At 30.3% G+C, this 18,409-nt stretch overlaps 1 protein-coding gene across 6 annotated transcripts; it reads right to left on the reverse strand.

Moving 5' to 3' along the window:
- Positions 1 to 3,747: 3,747 nt before the first annotated feature.
- LOC139523363 (uncharacterized) lies at positions 3,748 to 17,859 on the reverse strand. Of its 6 annotated transcripts, none has more exons than XM_071317276.1 (2): positions 17,682 to 17,859; positions 3,748 to 5,257 (listed from the first exon to the last, which is right to left on the reverse strand). In XM_071317276.1, the coding sequence occupies exon 2, from the start codon at positions 5,192 to 5,194 to the stop codon at positions 4,088 to 4,090; it is 1,107 nt and encodes a 368-aa protein (XP_071173377.1). In that variant the 5' UTR covers positions 5,195 to 5,257; positions 17,682 to 17,859; the 3' UTR covers positions 3,748 to 4,087. The 6 variants fall into 6 exon arrangements, with proteins under 6 accessions (XP_071173377.1, XP_071173376.1, XP_071173381.1 ...); XM_071317275.1 differs by lacking the exon at positions 17,682 to 17,859 and adding an exon at positions 17,528 to 17,661; XM_071317280.1 differs by lacking the exon at positions 17,682 to 17,859 and adding an exon at positions 14,259 to 14,352.
- Between the last annotated feature and the right edge of the window lie 550 nt (positions 17,860 to 18,409).

An 18,409-nucleotide genomic window follows, 5' to 3' on the forward strand; every position in this document is an offset into this window, starting at 1 on the left:
ACCAGATAATAACTGAAAAATAAAACTAAACCCGTAACAAGACTTTACGTGTTTGTGTTCAGACAATTCAGATAATTTATCAAAATAACCGTTTAATATCAAGCTTAATTTTCTAGTGATTGAAAAACGAAATTAGTCTTTTTCCAATACACAGAAAAAGATACGAAACTACCCGTTTGAAAGGAACGATTGGAAGGATGAAATCCTCTCTTTTGTTGTAAAGATTTGTTTTCAACAGACCAAAAATATCAAATTTTAGACGTAAGTCAAGAAATGAGGCAGAATTAACAATATCTGTTGTATCCGTAACCTCAAGGTAGATGAGATAGATGCGTTTAACATAGTCACAAAATTTTGAATTCTTAAGTAAGAGAACATTTATATAGCGGAAAGTAATGTAAAAGAATAAAGTTAAACACTTAAAGGTCGGTGAAGGTAAATTTGGAGTAGTTATATTGACATTTCGAGTTACAAATAATGATGATTTTAAAACGTCTCCGTTGTTTTATACTGATTTTGAAAGGTACGACAGAAGATACAGGTAATTTCTCACCTTCCACAAAAAATAACAATAAAATCCCGTATTGTCAAAACTATTTTTTGAAACAAAATACTAACCTTTCATCCCTTCTAAGCCTTGTTTGCAACGGATGAACACAACGATACAGCTCTTTACTGAAAGGCAATTTTGTGCATGCTATTTGCAAGGAATGAAACATAAATGTTCATCTCGCTAAATACCTATTCGTAGTCTTAATAATTATTCTATTTAAGTATGTTTGTAATTGATCAGATATTTGATAATTGTTCCCTGCAGGCCACAAATATATTATAAAACTTTTGATTGAGGTGGTAAACAATGTTTTATATAAATCACTTACGTATGATCTTACGTAAACCATGTACTGATTTTCTGTGCTTACAGTGGTGTTTGATTAGATTGTCACTGTAGCTTTGTTTGAATATTTTCTGTTAAAGGACAATTACAAGACAACTTGAGATGATTTCTAGTCAACGGTTTTTCTTAAGTCTTCATTTACACTGGTTAAACTAACTAGCTGATGGATGCAGAATGATTGTTCAAAATTAAAAACTATCAAGGAAAAACCAAAATTTATAAAGAGGGGCGAAAAATACCACAGGAACATGACATTAAAACTCTGAAGTCGACAATCATGACAATAGCATGGCATACAACTCAAATCGGTAAAAAGGACAATAGCATGGCATAAAACTCAAATCGGTAAAAAGGACAATAGCATGGCATACAACTCAAATCGGTAAAAAGGACAATAGCATGGCATACAACTCAAATCGGTAAAAAGGACAATAGCATGGCATACAACTCAAATCGGTAAAAAGGACAATAGCATGGCATACAACTCAAATCGGTAAAAGGACATTAGCATGGCATACAACTCAAATCGGTAAAAAGGACAATAGCATGGCATACAACTCAAATCGGTAAAAAGGACAATAGCATGGCATACAACTCAAATCGGTAAAAAGGACAATAGCATGGCATACAACTCAAATCGGTAAAAAGGACAATAGCATGGCATACAACTCAAATCGGTAAAAAGGACAATAGCATGGCATACAACTCAAATCGGTAAAAAGGACAATAGCATGGCATACAACTCAAATCGGTAAAAAGGACAATAGCATGGCATACAACTCAAATCGGTAAAAAGGACAATAGCATGGCATACAACTCAAATCGGTAAAAAGGACAATAGCATGGCATACAACTCAAATCGGTAAAAAGGACAATAGCATGGCATACAACTCAAATCGGTAAAAAGGACAATCGCATGCCATACAACTCAAATCGGTAAAAAGGACAATAGCATGGCATACAACTCAAATCGGTAAAAAGACTTAAGACTGAGCAACACAAACCCAAAAGTATATCAACGTGTTGTCATGACTAGTTAATATCGTTTTGCAATAAATATGTACTACTTTTCGAATTTTGATAAGCAATTGCAATATAGTGTAAAACAGATTTGCTTTCTGACAAATTGTTAAAGTAAGTATTTTTAACAGCGATTCTTTACAAAAGTTGAAAAAAAAATTTAACCGAGGCATCTGATTACTTTTATAATGGTGAAATACAATAAGCGTTTGTAAACTTTTTTATGTTATAACTGACCAATCAACGACTTTCAAATTTTGATAAATCGATACTGATGACACGCTGGAGCTCGGTAATCGTTTTTGAGTTTTGTCCTTGATTTATTGGATAATAGTATTTGATGTTGTATCTGTGAAATAACGTATGAACCACTCGACCAGTGCATTTGAAATTTTACATATTATGTTGTAACTAATGAGAAAATGTAGGTAAATTCTTGTATCAAATTTCACTTGTATCGTGTAGGTCCTTCATATGTTGGAATATGGCACTTTATACTGTTTCCGTGAAATAACATACGAAATGTTTATCAATGATTTTGAAATTTTAAAACGTTATTACTTATGGTCAAATGGAGGTGAAATTTATTTTTGCCTATGGCCACCATTGCCGTCAAGGAAATATGGTCCTTGACTTTTTGGAAAATGGCACTTTATGTTATTTCCGTGCGATAGTTTTAGAACCGCTCAACACATACTCTCAAAATTTCAATATCTTGTTTCTGGTGACAAAATGGTGATCAATTTGACGCTTTTCATGTTTCCCGATATGGTACTTTATATATAAGAAAATACAGAAAATACATAGGGCAATTGCAGGTTAAACAAACTTTTCTATGTTGTGATATTATACTATTGTTTCAGAAAAAGGGAGAAGGTTTTGTACCATTAAAACGTTTAATCCCGCTGCAAATGTTTGCACCTGTCTTAAGTCAGGAATCTGATGTACAGTAGTTGTCGTTTGTTTATGTAATTTATACGTGTTTCTCGTTTCTCGTTTTTTATATAGATTAGACCGTTGGGTTTCCCGTTTGAATGGTTTTATACTAGTAATTTTGGGGCCATTTATAGGTTGTTGTTCGGTGTGAGCCAAGACTCCGTGTTGATGGCCGTACATTGACCTATAATGGTTTACTTTTATAAATTGTTATTTGGATGGAGAGTTGTCTCATTGGCACTCACACCACATCTTCCTATATTTATTGACAGTGTCTTTATAATACAAAAACAAAACTGGTTGCTTTCAATTTGACACCTCCGCATTCATTGCTTAAGATGTTCAAAATTTCCAAAAAACATGTTATTTACTCCTCGTTTAATGGAACTGCTTAGTCATAATCTATCAACTATTGAGACAATAATCTTCATGAAAAAAAAAATAAGATCACTAAATTTCATTGTGAGATAGTTCAAAGATTTTTATGAAGAAAAAAATATTATCAAATATACAACATTGTTCTCTTCTTAATATCCGATCGCTATCAGAAGAAATCAGCTATTTCATATGAATACTTCTTCTGCATTTTTAAAACGACTAAATGTTATGCTCAAATCTGAGCAAATCTAAAGACTAAAAGGATTTAAAGTTTTAACATGAAACTACTCTTTGAAATGATATTTCAATTTTTCGAATTTGACAAATTATTTTCTATCATTAAAATTGATAACACAAATCAATTCGTGATCAAATTTACACCACACCTTGGATAAAAACGAGTTTTGTTTGTTCACTTTTTCGACATCATAGCCAAATGTTAATAATCTATAGTTATTTTTATTTTATTTGCTCAAAGGACTATGTTTAAAAAAAGACATATATAAACAAAACTATCGGAAATAAATATAATATTTTTATTTTTAGAATAAAAGACGTCACAATCTTTGGTAGTCCTGTTCCTGAAATAACACATTTTGATTTATATTTATATTGTTGATTAAAGCGGTAAAAAGCTTAAGCATATTCATCTTGTCATAATGGTTCAAGTAATGAGCATCAATAAACGCACAGAAATCCTTTTTTCATTTTTAGTTGATCAACGGGTATATGGCCTTGCTTGTAAGTATCTTCATTTACGGATCGAACATTCTTTTTATGAATTAAAAGTCTGTTGTAGCAGGTTTCAATAAACAAAGGGAAATCTCGATAAATGATTTCACGTTCTAGAATATATCACGTTTCTTTATTTACAGTTTTGATGCCATTACTCCCTGCGATTGGTTTTAGTTTTCTTGGATATTTGTTTGGTTTGTATTGAAAGGAATCAGGTCTGTCAACTGAATAATCCATAATTTTGTGTCGAAATCGGTCAGCACGACATGAAGAACTACTGTCTATAAATCTTAACTCGTTTGTATATTTAGTAAGTTGTTTGTTTTGATTCGTGTTTCTCTGTGAAACAAATTTATCATTGCACGGAGATGACTGCATTCCTGTTTCGGAATGCATGTGAGATTGACAACGGGAAGTTACAAATCCATCAGAATTATTAGGCCTTGCAAACGAACAAGAATAATCAGGTGACCTTTGTGGAAAATGTCCTTCATTAATTTTCCTGTGCATGTCAGCTTTTATTGTCGTTTCTTTAAAACCACCTGTCGCCCTTTTGATAGTATATATGTCAATATTTGTCACTTTGTCATCTGGTGTTTCATGACTTATGTCAATTGGAGTTCTAGACATTGGTTTCAATTTTTTGCCAAAGTTGTGAGGGCCCGTGGAATAAACTTCAGAAGATAAACAATTATTATGCATCGTCTTTCTATGTAAGCTGTCCACTGGTTTTCTATGACTCGATACTTTTGATTTTGCGCTTTTGTCAATCGTTCGCCCAGAATCTAATCGCTTAAACATGTTTTTTGTTTTATTCTGATTATGACCATTTTTGTTTATTTGCTCGTCGGGAGATAAAGGAAAGATATCTCTAGAATTGTCATAAAAATATTCTACTATATCAATGTCTTCGAGGGCTGTATCCAAGTCAAATGGCTCGACACTCTTGCGTGGTTTAGATGTTTTGATTTTGACGTCATTTGACAATAACTCGTGATTACCATGAGAGGTCTTTGGACGCAAAGCACTACATTTTCTCCTATCTTCATAATCTTGTTTGTAATGGTATCCATCAGCATCAGATGAACTGTCTGTCAATGGTCTTCGTTTACCAAGACCTGCAGTTTTTGGTCGTTCAGGAATTGTGTAAGTGGAAATCTCATCATTTGGTAAACCGCCACCGAATGCCATTTTCAGTGTATTTTTTGACAATACCAATGACGTCATTTTCTGGTTTTGCAGATTTGTATTTGATTACTTAGCTTTTTGTGGCAAGAGTGGTGGTATGATCTATAATTGAAATAAAATATCAAGTTAACAAATCTAATTTTGATGCAGTGTTTCAAAACGTGATATCAAATAGATATTTATATGTAACTCTCCCCGTTTACTTCCTCAATACTAAATATTAAAGGTTAGTCTAAACTGTTCAAAGTTCATCGTTTTGTCATCCCGGTATGTTCTTCATTGGTTCATGTTAAAATTTGTTTTACATTACATTTTATACCAAAAGATTTCATCAGATGATGAAATGATTAAACGTATACAAATCTATATATATATGCAACATAACAAAAATTCTAAACAAATAGACCAACCAGACGGTATGAATTGTGCCAACGATAAATTCCATTTCATTTAACAACATTGTGACCCTTATTAGAAAAAAAGATCGACATATAGCATGAAGACTTTTGTTTCCATGGCAACATAATAAATATTTAGTAAACGTTTATGTTTTGCAACCAAGGTAACGGCCGCATCTTCTGTTTTCTCTAATTAATCAGGGATAACATTACTATAGTAGGAAAATGATTAGGCTATTTTTAATTCACTATTGACCCAGGAGACCTAAAGATAAAAGTAGATAAATAGAGTACTACTTATCAAAATAAAGTAATGTACTTATAATTCATGAGTTTAAAAAGTTATCGTATCCCGCGGTAATAAAATTGATTGAAAATAATCAATTTTATTAATAATAATTGATATACATTTTTTTTATAACAAAATGACACAACTAAAAAATATGTGAAAAGAGATGAAAATAATAAAGTGATTGCAAGTAGTAGAATAGCAATTAACACTATGGTCAAAAGAAAAATAACAAAAATGATCGTTATCTTCAAGAAGCCAATACTTGGTTAAGATGGTACTAAATCATCTAATAATGCAGAAAGATATGATCAGCAAAGCAGTTCGACCGGAATGAAGGGCGAGCACTTAATTTTGAAAGGACTAATGTGTTTTATAATTATTCAATTTTAGGACAATGTGAATAAAAATTTTAATTTTTGAAATACTAAAGCTTTTCTACATCAGGAATAGATTACCTTAGCTGTATTTGGAAAAAAACTTTTTATTTTCCAAAAGATTAAAAAGGTGAAAAGTATATTTAAACAAAATGCATTTGACTAACATGTCGAACAACTGATGTTCTAAAACCCTGTTGACTGCCATTGGAGTGCCAAATGAAATTGATCACGAGATGTAACAAAATGGATCTTAATATAAATTCAATACTAAGCAGAAACGATAAACTTGTGGCCTAGATGTTATGCCACAAACAAAAGGTGTCAATATTTTTTTTTTACACCAGATCTAGATTACGACAATATATGTCTCTTCAGTGATGTTAGGTAGCACTCCACAGTTAGGTGTGTAGTTTCGCATTTTGGCCCCTGTGGATTTTTCAAATATGAGAGCTAGTGTGCAATAAAATTCATTTTTGGATAGCTGAGTATTAAAATAGCCTTTGTATTGGGTTTATATGAACATCAAGATTATGTAATGTATGTAATATAGGCTGTTTTCTGTATGACAGTCCGTATTTACATGTCCCTACCATACATTGGTCCGGCAATTATTGCAATGTTTTTTTCCAACTTTTTATCGCACGAACTTTGTGATTGGATTTTACGAAAAAATGAGGCGAAAGACACCCATTTTTTATTTGATCATTAGGAAGATTTATGAAAACAGTTTCTAAAAAGGTATCACTCAAAGGCATTGAAATTCTAGTTTGATCAAAATTTTTGGGGGATATGTGACATGTCCACCCCCCTTTTTGCAATATTTTATGGTAAATAAATGCAGAATGTTGCCATGGATACACATACAAGGAATTAATTTTCACTCTTTTAACTTTTGAAAATCAAATCTATGGAATATACTGATTACATACATATGCACATGTACAACACAAACAGTTAGGTTAATGTATTAGAAATGCAGGAATAGGAGATGATAAAACATTTTGTGGCTCATTTTTAATTTTATTTTCTAACTGTGGAGTGCTACCTTAGGGATCGAAACGGTATTTGGAAGGGCATATAATTTACCCTCAATTTCAGATAGACTCTTGAATTTTAAGAGTCAGTATACGATGAACGGATCATATAATAAATGGAGGGAAAATATGATACAAGCCCAAACGAAAATAATATAAACGAGTCTAAATTGAAAACTACGTTCAAACCTATGATTGCGCTATATATATATGTTGTCTTGCAAATGAAATACAAAAACCAAGTCTGTTTATTTATTGTGACAAAAATGACAAAAATTGATTGATTTATTTGTTTTAATATTGCATGATTTACAATTTTAACTATTCTTTCACATTAAATGCAGAATATTCAGTACGAATTGTATCTTTAACTAGTGATAATTATCACCTATGACCTTGCGCTTATGATAAAACCAAATTATTAAATACAAAAAATATATTTTCAATAAATTAAACTTACTGAAGCTCCGTGCTTTATCCTCTGTTTTATTCATTTCTACAGTATGATTCTGAATTTATATTTAATATCTTATTGATTTTTATCTGTCGCCTACCTGTTCACTTCAGTAATTTGATTCTGCTTTGTTTTAACGCTTCCTCGAATTTACTATGGAATATTGATGTATTATACAATCCGTTTTATCTGTCAAATACTATTTAAAAAAAGGCGTTTCCAAGGAAGCTTTATCTGACTATACTACGGTATAAAAATATGAGATGTGGAATGATTGACAATGAGACACCTATCCAACAGAGTTCCAATTACTTGGAAATTAGCAATTACAGGATTTATAGGTCACCGTACGTTCTATCCATTACTGACCTACTTCGTTATATTGTTATTATTTTTTGCAGTTAAATTGGATAAGAGAGTATTGGTAATTTATATGTCTCATGTGACACTGCATTTTGTTGAAATATGCAATTAAAATGCTCACTTAAAAGATAATTAATTAGTTGTACTAGCTTCCTTGTTCAAGTGGTCGGTAAAATGCAATTAGGTTTGCTTTCAGGTTAAAATTCTAATATCTGTTGATGTAATATTTGTTCAATAAGATGAATAAGTCACTAACTGCGAGTACTCTCAGATCTGTACGTAGCGTCTTTTTGTTGTGGGATGTACAAGTACCCAGTCACGTCCACGTTTGTTTGTTGTATGTATTTCTATTTGTATTCACCTGATGAGTCAAGCCTTTTTCAACTGGTTTTTATATTTCGTTCTTATACTGCAACACCACTGTCCCAGCCTAGGGGATGGGAGTGATCCCGCTCACATGTTTAACCCCGTCTCATTCTGTATGTATGTGCCTATCCAAAGTCTGAAGTATGTAATTCAGTGGTTGTCGTTTTTTGCTGTGTTACATAATTGTTTTTCTTCATTGTTTTGTACATTTATTATGCCGTTAGTTTTCTCCTGTGAACTGGTTTACCTTTGTCATTTCGGTGACTTTTAATCAGCATTGATAATTCTTTAGGCCGTACGATGACCTTAAGTTGTTAATTTTTGAACATGCCATTTGGTCGCTTGTGAAGTGTTGTCTCATTGGCAATCATACCACATCTTCTTTTTCATAAATAATTAAAATAAACTACATGACAATATTTGCATACAAAAAAACAGAAAACGAAACGATAAAACCGCATTGAAGCACTCTAAAGCCGGATATTATGAACATTTTAGGTGTAAATTGGCATATAATTCAAAAGAACTACTGAATAATGTCTACAAACAAGTAAACAGATGGACATATAGGATGATTAATCTAAAAATTAATGACGCCATATAATTGAACGAAAATTTTTATTAATGATATCCTATAGACAACATTATGACACAAGTTTCATTCCATTGTCATTTTGATGGCAATATAGCATAATAAGAATCACGATTGTATAAATATATAATGTCTCAGATATGCCTCACGTTTACTTATTGCACGTGTTCCAAGCATTATTTGAATAAAGAGAAAACAACTCTTTCCACATGTTATTATTTGATATATTGCAATCCCATTTTATCAGTGTGGTTTCCTGGTAGAAGTTAAAAGCATCCAACCTCAACCTCATTTTTAGTATGGTTCGTGTTGCTCAGATTTTAGTTCCTTGTTTCCATTTTATTTTGTAATTTGATAGTGTTTTGTGTCTTGTTTTGAAAACTTCTTTTTTGACTTTTTGTCGTTTCTTTTTGGCCGTGCACGGTATGGGGTGCCGGAGTGTTTCTAGCTGCATTGAAGACTTATTGGTTGTCTGGTGCTGTTTTCTGTTCTTTTGTTGGGTTTGTTTGTCCCTTTAACTCATTCCCCGTTTACAGCCTTTATTCTATTTAGTGTGTTGTGTATTGTGTTGAACACTTGTTTTGACTATTTGTCGTATCTTTTTGACACTTGTATTGTCTGTTTTTTTTTCGAAAGTGATTTATGTTTGTCCATTTGTCCATTATCTTATTCCGATTGCATCATGCCAGACCCAATAAATTAAACAAGGTTAACAAGTGCTTGTAATTTAGCATAAAGGAAGTTGAAAAACCAAAATGTATATAAATAATGTCGAATCTCTCCTCTAAATGTTTCCTTTTCAATATATGAACCGATCACAGGTTATAGAAATTCAATTTTTTAAATGTTTCCAGAGGACTTTTTTGCTATTTTTAAGACATAAGCATTTTTATTATAGATGATTGCATATTGATACAAATTACTATTTCCATTATGAGATCAATTATATTATCTGTTGAAACAAATTAACGTCTACAGTAGAAATTACACTACTGTTTCGAATGATTGTCTTTGCATAACGCCGAGTTGCAAACTTCAATTTTTAAGACACGAAATAATTCAACCATAATCAGTAAGTTATGTAACGATAAACTCTGGAATAGGTCTACAAACGACCTCTCAATAATTCATTGCAAAGGTTTTCTTAAGTGAATAGAGCATATAACTTTTTTGAGAAGTAGTATCAGATTTTGTATTATTAAGACTGATAGTCCCGGTAACCATATGTTTTTACACAACTTAACCGTTAGTATGTACGCATAAAATGAATGATAACCGTATCGATGCCTGAGAACACTCGTTCAGATCCATGTTTACGACTTGCGCACAATTTTTCAAATAAACACATTTGATTGCAAATGAAAAAATGCTATCTTAAATTAGATATGCTCTTCTAAAAAATATCTCATGGTACAATAGTTATCAAAGGTACCAGGATTATAATTTAGTACGCCAGACGTGCATTTCGTCTACATAAGACTCATCAGTGACGCTCATATCAAAATATTTATAAAGCCAAACAAGTACAAAGTTAAAGAGCATTGAGGATCCAAAATTCCAAAAAGTTGTGCCAAATACGGCTAAGGTAATCTATGCCTGGGATAAGAAAATCCTTAGTTCAAGTTCTATTCAAAATAATGTGTATGATTTACAAACAAACAAAACATGACAAAATGGAAAAGAATTACACGTGTCGATTAGATAAATCATTAAAAAAAAATATTTATAAAATGCGTTAAACCTCAATATTTATCCAATACCAAAATGTTGTCAATTTCAAAATTAATTCAATAACACTTTTCTGGCTTATATAACATATGATACCATTAAACACCTGTTACAACAAATCTTTGTAACGAAATATATAGCGCATACATTTGGGAGCAACCTTTGATATCAATTTCTGACATCCTTTTCTATCATAGTTGAATATGGTTTTAAACCGCGATTTATTTCATGCGAAAAACTGGTCACATTGATTGGGAAGAAAGAAAACATCTTTATATAATTGGCAATGACTCGGGGTATAAAACAAAAGGTAGGCGTTATTTTATTTTAATGACTTCGGATGAAAGGACTAGCCAGTGGCAAAGCATTGGTATTTTTTCAAAATTGAAAAATAAGATTCCCAGGGGTTGACTGGGGGTATAGATATATTGTTATCTGGACTTCTTACGTTCAACACTGATGCCCATGTAAAAGGGAGTGTCAACTTGGCTTCACTTCAAAATGTTTAAATGTCAGTTTTGATTTCCAAAATTCCAAAATGAAACAATGGTGCCATTAAAATGGATGACCTCGTCTTTATAAAACTCATCAAAAATACTAGGCTTATAAGTATATATGCAAGACGTGCGTTTCGTCTACATAAGACTCATCAGTGACGTAATTATTTAAAGCAATCATGTTGCCTTAACCAGGACAAATAATGGTGTGGGAAAATTTACTCTCATCATACTTACGTCCTCAATGGTATCTTATTACTTGTAGGTAGTATCTATTTTGAGTCTATTTATAGTCTCAAACCTAGTTCAACCGAGAAAAAAAATCAAATGAAAATTCCAATGCATGTTTTAAAGTTCTAGACGATACGTATGCGTATGACGTAGCACTTTTCACATTAAACACGAAATAGCTTTGCTTTAAAATGTGCTATGTCATTTGCTTTCGTGCCATTTCATATAAAAACACCTCCTTTTTTAGTGAGTTTGTTTACAGGAAACATGTGTTATTACAAAGTATCTAACAAAGAATAAAACTGATACATAATCAATCGTATTGATTATTAATCCGCAATGATTTGTTTATTATGTATCGAAACGTGCATTTGTATTATGAGTATGATGCAAAAAACGGTGAAAATCACACAGATTATATAATGTGTAAACCAACTATTGAATATTTAATATAAGGTAAAGGTAAAAGGCCTCATATTAATGATTGTGGTTACTATTGTCTTAAAGTCCTGCATGAAAAATCATCTTGACAGCAATATGACGAACGAGTTGCACTTTGAAACATTTGTTTTGACTGAATTCAACTCATTCAAAATATAATGAATTACATTTTTAACATTGTTAACCCATCTTTTGAAAATACATTTTTTTTTAGATCCGATTTATATAATAAATAATAAAGCATGGCATAAAATTGTGCTCGATAACAAACATAATGTTTCTGAGGAAATATAATTCCTTTAATTGGAACTGTTAGTTACTCAAAATTCGAAACGCGTTCATGACTGTCTCATTTTCAAAAGGACAATTGCAAAATTATGAAAAATGACACTAGACCAAACAACTCACTCATTTATATCTGTCATTTTTATAAAGAGTACGATTGGACGAATTCCCTATCCAGGAAACGTAATAATAATGAGTTTTGAAACCTTTGTCTTTAATACAACCAAGTAATATTAAGAACCTAAGTAAAACAACAAAATGGTAAATAACTCATAAAAAATGTTGCTGGATAGCTTCGGTCAAAATTTGACAAATCATAGTGAGGATACAATGAAAATGAAAAATTAAACAATTTCGTCGATGTATTGTACCCTTATAACTTGATATCCACACTCGCTTTTCAAAAACAAAACATAAGAAAGCAATGAAAACATTACACTCTATACTTATTAATTCTAGTCTTTATACTTGGTATAAAATATGTTAAAAAAAACTAAAGTAGGAACAGAAAAAAAAAATATCGTTCATTGTTTCCATTAAGGTATTCAAATATTTTGGAGACCTTAGTTGACATTTACTAACATCCCTTTGTTGTAAAAAAATCGGAAAGCAATGAGAAAAGTATAATTAAAATACCTAACTTCAAATTAAAAAGGGGGAGTCTATAAACACTGACAAATCAAACGTTATTAAACAATAAAAGTAATAAGTAAAAATATGGTCAATAACTAGCTAAAACGAGGCTTATAAACTACGTGTAAAACTTGATAAATAGAGTCTTCTGTATTGTCTACATTTTTATATAATAACTGGTTTAAATCAAACTTCACTTTTTATTTTTATAAACGATTGCCATGGTAATCAGCGGATTAAAAACATTTAATGGTCATATCAGCTTTTGAATACAAGATACAATGAGGAATTAAAGAACCCATGAATAAATACAAGTCATATTAGAAAATTATAAAGAATAAACCTTAGCAATATACTGATTCTAATGAATTTATCATACATATTTAAGATACATGACAAAAAATAGCTGATCTACGTGTACCGTAGATAAATCTAAAAATAAACGCATACGCGACTTAAACATGCTTTATTTCATATAGACTTATAAGGTAAAAATGGCCATAATGTCACAGAAGCATTGGTTCATATTTCGCTTAGGTTAGGACAAAAATCACAAATTTTCAAATCTTGTATTGTTGGTCTAAGTTGATACATATGCATGTGGAAAGTAAAAAAGAAATAGTTTTGTAGAGCTTTTCTTAGAAAGATTTAACACTGAGGTCAAAAGAGATATTATGATGAAAACTGAGAAAATTCTTCTGCATTTCAAACGGATTTAGGCGTGTGAAAACACATACCGTAAGGTTCAATGCACTATATATTTGATTTAGATAATAATTTTAATAAACATTTAATCTTGCAAAAAAACAACAGATAAATAAGTGTTTATTATTTATTTTCTTTATCGAATGTGTATGAAATTATGTCAACTTGAAGATGAGCAAGCAAAATTAATCAATATCCGTTTAAAATTAAACCATCAATACCATTTTTTTTTCGTAATCAACGACTATAACCCTGGAACAATAAAAGTGTTATATACTCAAAGAAATTTCTGCCAATGACTTTCCATTCATATTACAATCAATTCTGTTCTGTGGTTATTTAACTATCATTCGGACAGACAGACAGAAGGTTGAACGCACGTGTAATTAATCTCTTGTTCTTAACGGTCAGCATTTAACAGACCAAAAAATTGTTAGATAGACTAAACTTCTCTAGCAAATCTCATTATGTTGAACGAAGACAATATGTACAGCTCTAAGACATATGTAAATGTAAATTATCTAAGAACATCTGACGGACTAGAAATTAACAACATCGCAAGCCCTTTTTGTCACTCTTTACTTGGGTCAATATATCAGTATGTATCATGTATTAATCCAACCTCATAACACGGAAAATATTGCAGAATATCGGATAAAACAATATAACTGTCATTATTATACAAAACAGTATTACAATTTCCTTACCATGTTTTTCAAATGAACTAAGTATCCCTTTCAATGTCAACTTCTCTGTTACACGGATATATAATATATCACGTTACATTACACGATATTGATTTGAGATGCGTATACTGTCTTCCTCTTCATTTCTATATATATGTTGCCGGGTTATAAATATTACCATTTTAGAAAAAAAATGTTCGATGCTTAATTAGAAAGATCGTGTTGATAAATATAGTTCTTTTATATTTTTCGGGTCGAATGGACACAAAAATAGAAGTCACCTGTAATTAGTATGAATATATATCTATATATGCTGTGAACGAGATGTACATTTGTGCAGAATTTTTTCATAAGTTATCAGTACTTACAAACCTTTCGGTTTTGGTTTGTTACCCGCATTAGGTTTTTTTTCTAAATCGATTTATGACCTTTGGACACCGAATACTATTGCCTTTATTTAGTCAACACATTGTTATTATTGAGATTATAGCTGTCATATGTGCATGACTATATATTAAAGTCTTATACTTAATACTGATATTAAGTTTTTATGAGATTTATTTTTGGTAAATAACGTATTTAGCATAAGTGGGAAACAAATAGGAACGCTAGGAAATCATATCAATCATATCTTAATTATATCCTTTTTACCAGCTTCTTTTATCAAACAAACAGTACTGATTATGAGTGAAAAAGATACCAAATGAAATTCAAATTTATTCGTCAAAAAAAGACTGCTTCAAAAAACCGGGGTTGATTTCAGATGCATCAAATTGTTAAAACAGATCCTGCTCCACATTTGGGATGTAAGTTGATGTTTATGTATATGTTGTAAATAATGACAAAACAAAACATACATAAAGGTTGAGACCGAACACGAATGCTGCCACTTCCTTTTTAAACAAAAACGACATGAAAAGTGACGTTTTGTGAAATATTAGATAGATTTTCATATTGAAGCTTCAAATAGAGCGTCTTTAATAACCAAATAAGTTCAAATCTTTAACATGAACTAATTTAATAAAACGCCTTTTATCCGTTGTACTTCAAATTAGGCCAAATTTAGCCCTTGTCGGACATTTTACTTTGGTAGTCAAAAAAGGGAACACCATATACCGGTGTTCAAAAGTTATAAATAGATTGAGAGAAAAACAATCCAAGTTATAGCTATCACTTGGTGAAAGACGGTTTGTGTTAAATGAGAATAATTTGCAAGCACAAAAAAATCATTGCAACTCTTATATTATATACAAATGACACATAAATACTTAAATGTAGATGTTTATCATTGGTTTACTTTTTAAATAAGCTCAACCCAACATATTCAAGATGGTATTAATATAAACAAAATGTCAAGGACAATGTCAAGGACAATTAATATGCTAGAGCTTTCATTTAATATATTTTTTTAAAAATATTGTATTGTGTAAATACGATAAATTATAACCCTATTAAAAAGACATTATGAAGATGATGCGTCGGTGACTGTTCACGTATAGTAGCAAATAAAATGCACCTTAAGGATGAGGCAATATTAATCTGATATGAATATGAACCCTTCGTTCAAATTTCGAAGCTTTGTTGGGGTTAAGCTTTCGGGAACAGTATAGGTAAAACAAATTGTATAGTTATAAATGCACAAAATACTTATCTTGGGCGGTAAAATAATCGAAAAGAGGTCTATTAGAAAAAAAGAAAGTGTAACAAGTTGAACTGAGAGAAATTGAAATTCTTTAAGCAGTTGTTTTCCACTCTTTCTGTTGATTGACAACGTTTGATTTTGTCTCTCTCTCTCTTTGAATCTTCCTTGGAGTTTTTATATTTTTATCACTTCTATTTTTGTAGTTTTTATTAAATAATATGAATCTTATTTGCTATTTCACTTTATGTATATTATATTAACGAGTAGAAATATAGCGAATTTTGATATTAGTTATCTTTTTGCAACTTTTCTTGTTGACAAAGTAACTTTTTCTGTATCTATATATCAGTTTTTGTCTGAGGGAGACAAAATCACCCGTTGAATTGTTAATTATGAGGTCACCAATATCACATCAGAAGTGCACTTTAAACGATCAAATTTTGACTTCACATGGAAAAATTTAATATTCCCTACTTCCCTACGATATAACCATTGGAAAAATTGGAGTTCTCATAGAACATCGTATTTCCTACGGGAAATTTGAAGTTCCCATGGAAAAATACGTTGCCATGGAAATAATCCAAAAGATTTGTTCTCATAGGAAACTAAAGTACAAATATTTCGGAATAAAGATTGTACCTTTTGAATCTTATTTTCTTTCTATGGAAAGATATAAGAGATACATAATTAGTATAAAAAATCAATTTTATGATAAATAAAGATTTGTGTGTTTTCAAGAAAGTTATTTTCATGTTACTTTAATCTTCCTTTTCGTCTTTAAATATCTAAAGTTCTTTTCCCTTCGTTGCTATTTTATTCTATTATTTTAATCATGTTTGTCGTAACAGGAGGACTTTTTTGAAAAATTTATTTAAAAAATAAAAAGACCAACTACTTACATTTACAGGTTATTGTGAACAAATCAAGATTGAATGTTAAAAATCTGATGCCAGAACATAAAAGCATCTCATATAACTTTTTATATGTTTTTCGACCAAAATAGAATAAAAACGCGTTTTTAAATATAAGTATTTTGCAATATTGTTGGTTCCCATCTCTGAAGTTTTTTTTATTGAATACTGTTAATTCTGTAGCAAAAATCTGATGTATTTACATTTTTTTTAGTTATTTATTCGAAGAACATTTTCATGGTTCATCTAATGACAAAATTCCTTAAATGTATAGAGAACATTATATGTGTTTCATCAAAACAGTATATGATAAAAAAAAATTAGATGCAATTCAGTCTTATAGAACATATTGCAACTTCGACTTAATTGTTGCAACGATATTGGCCACCCATATTATGTTATTTTTTTATATTCTGACAAAGTATTTTTTCTGAATTTTATTTTTTGTTTTTCTTTATTTTGTATAATTTTGTTTGTCCCTTATAAAATAAATCACATCTATATATATTTCAATAATTATAAAAACCTGTATACAATTAGCCAATTTTGTAAGATGTGTCTTATAAAAACAATATAATGAAAAACTAAATTTTGAAATTAAAAAAAACACATTATACTAAAACTACAAATATATTTTAGTTAGTTTAATTTATTTTCGGAACGTTAAAAATATGTTTTCGTTAAATTATGTTTACCACTAAACAACGAATATTAATCGTATTAAATACACATATTACCACATATCATCTTCTTTGTGAAGCATATCCCACGTTACTTTCTTATATTTTTCTGGTCAACTGGCTTGCCTTCTCCGAAAGTTTGTATTACAAGTCTCCCTTGTATAATTATAACTAATGTATGAGATGTTTAACTAGCCGTATAATTACAAACCTTGTTTACATCCGGCTCCGGTAATTATGAAACCACCTTTAAAACTATTACATGCATCTCAAATATAACAATGAAAAAGTAAAGTATTTTAAACAGTTGATGTATCTATAACGCCCATTGTTTGTTTTGGTAACAGATGGAGAAAACAAATCGAAACCTTTCCTGTCTTCATATTTTGGTATGGAAAAACCATAATTTTAAATCTTTTTAGTGATGAAATCTGATATGCAGTCGTTAATGCATCCATTTAATATCGTTTCAATATTTGAATATATGAATAATAAATATGTATTAAAATGTTACATAAATTCATAACAATAATTCATTTTTCAATTTTTTATAAACAAAATATTTTTATTACTTATCCTTGGAGGGGTTTTGCTTTATGCAGTCGTGAATGCATCCATTTAATATCGTTTTAATATTTGAATATAAGAATATTAGATATTTATTAAATGTTACATAAATTCAAAACAATAATTCATTTTTCAATTTTTTATAAACAAAATATTTTTATTACTTATCCTTGGAGGGGTTTTGCTTCATGCAGTCGTGAATGCATCCATTTAATATCGTTTTAATATTTGAATATAAGAATATTAAATATGTATTAAATGTTACATAAATTCAAAACAATAATTCATTTTCATTTTTTTATAAACAAAATATTTTTATTACTTATCCTTGGAGGGGTTTTACTTTAGATCTTATTACTTTTGTTTTATTCC

Source organism: Mytilus edulis, chromosome 5, assembly GCF_963676685.1.
Source record: "Mytilus edulis chromosome 5, xbMytEdul2.2, whole genome shotgun sequence".
In the NCBI taxonomy this organism is placed as follows: domain Eukaryota; kingdom Metazoa; phylum Mollusca; class Bivalvia; order Mytilida; family Mytilidae; genus Mytilus; species Mytilus edulis.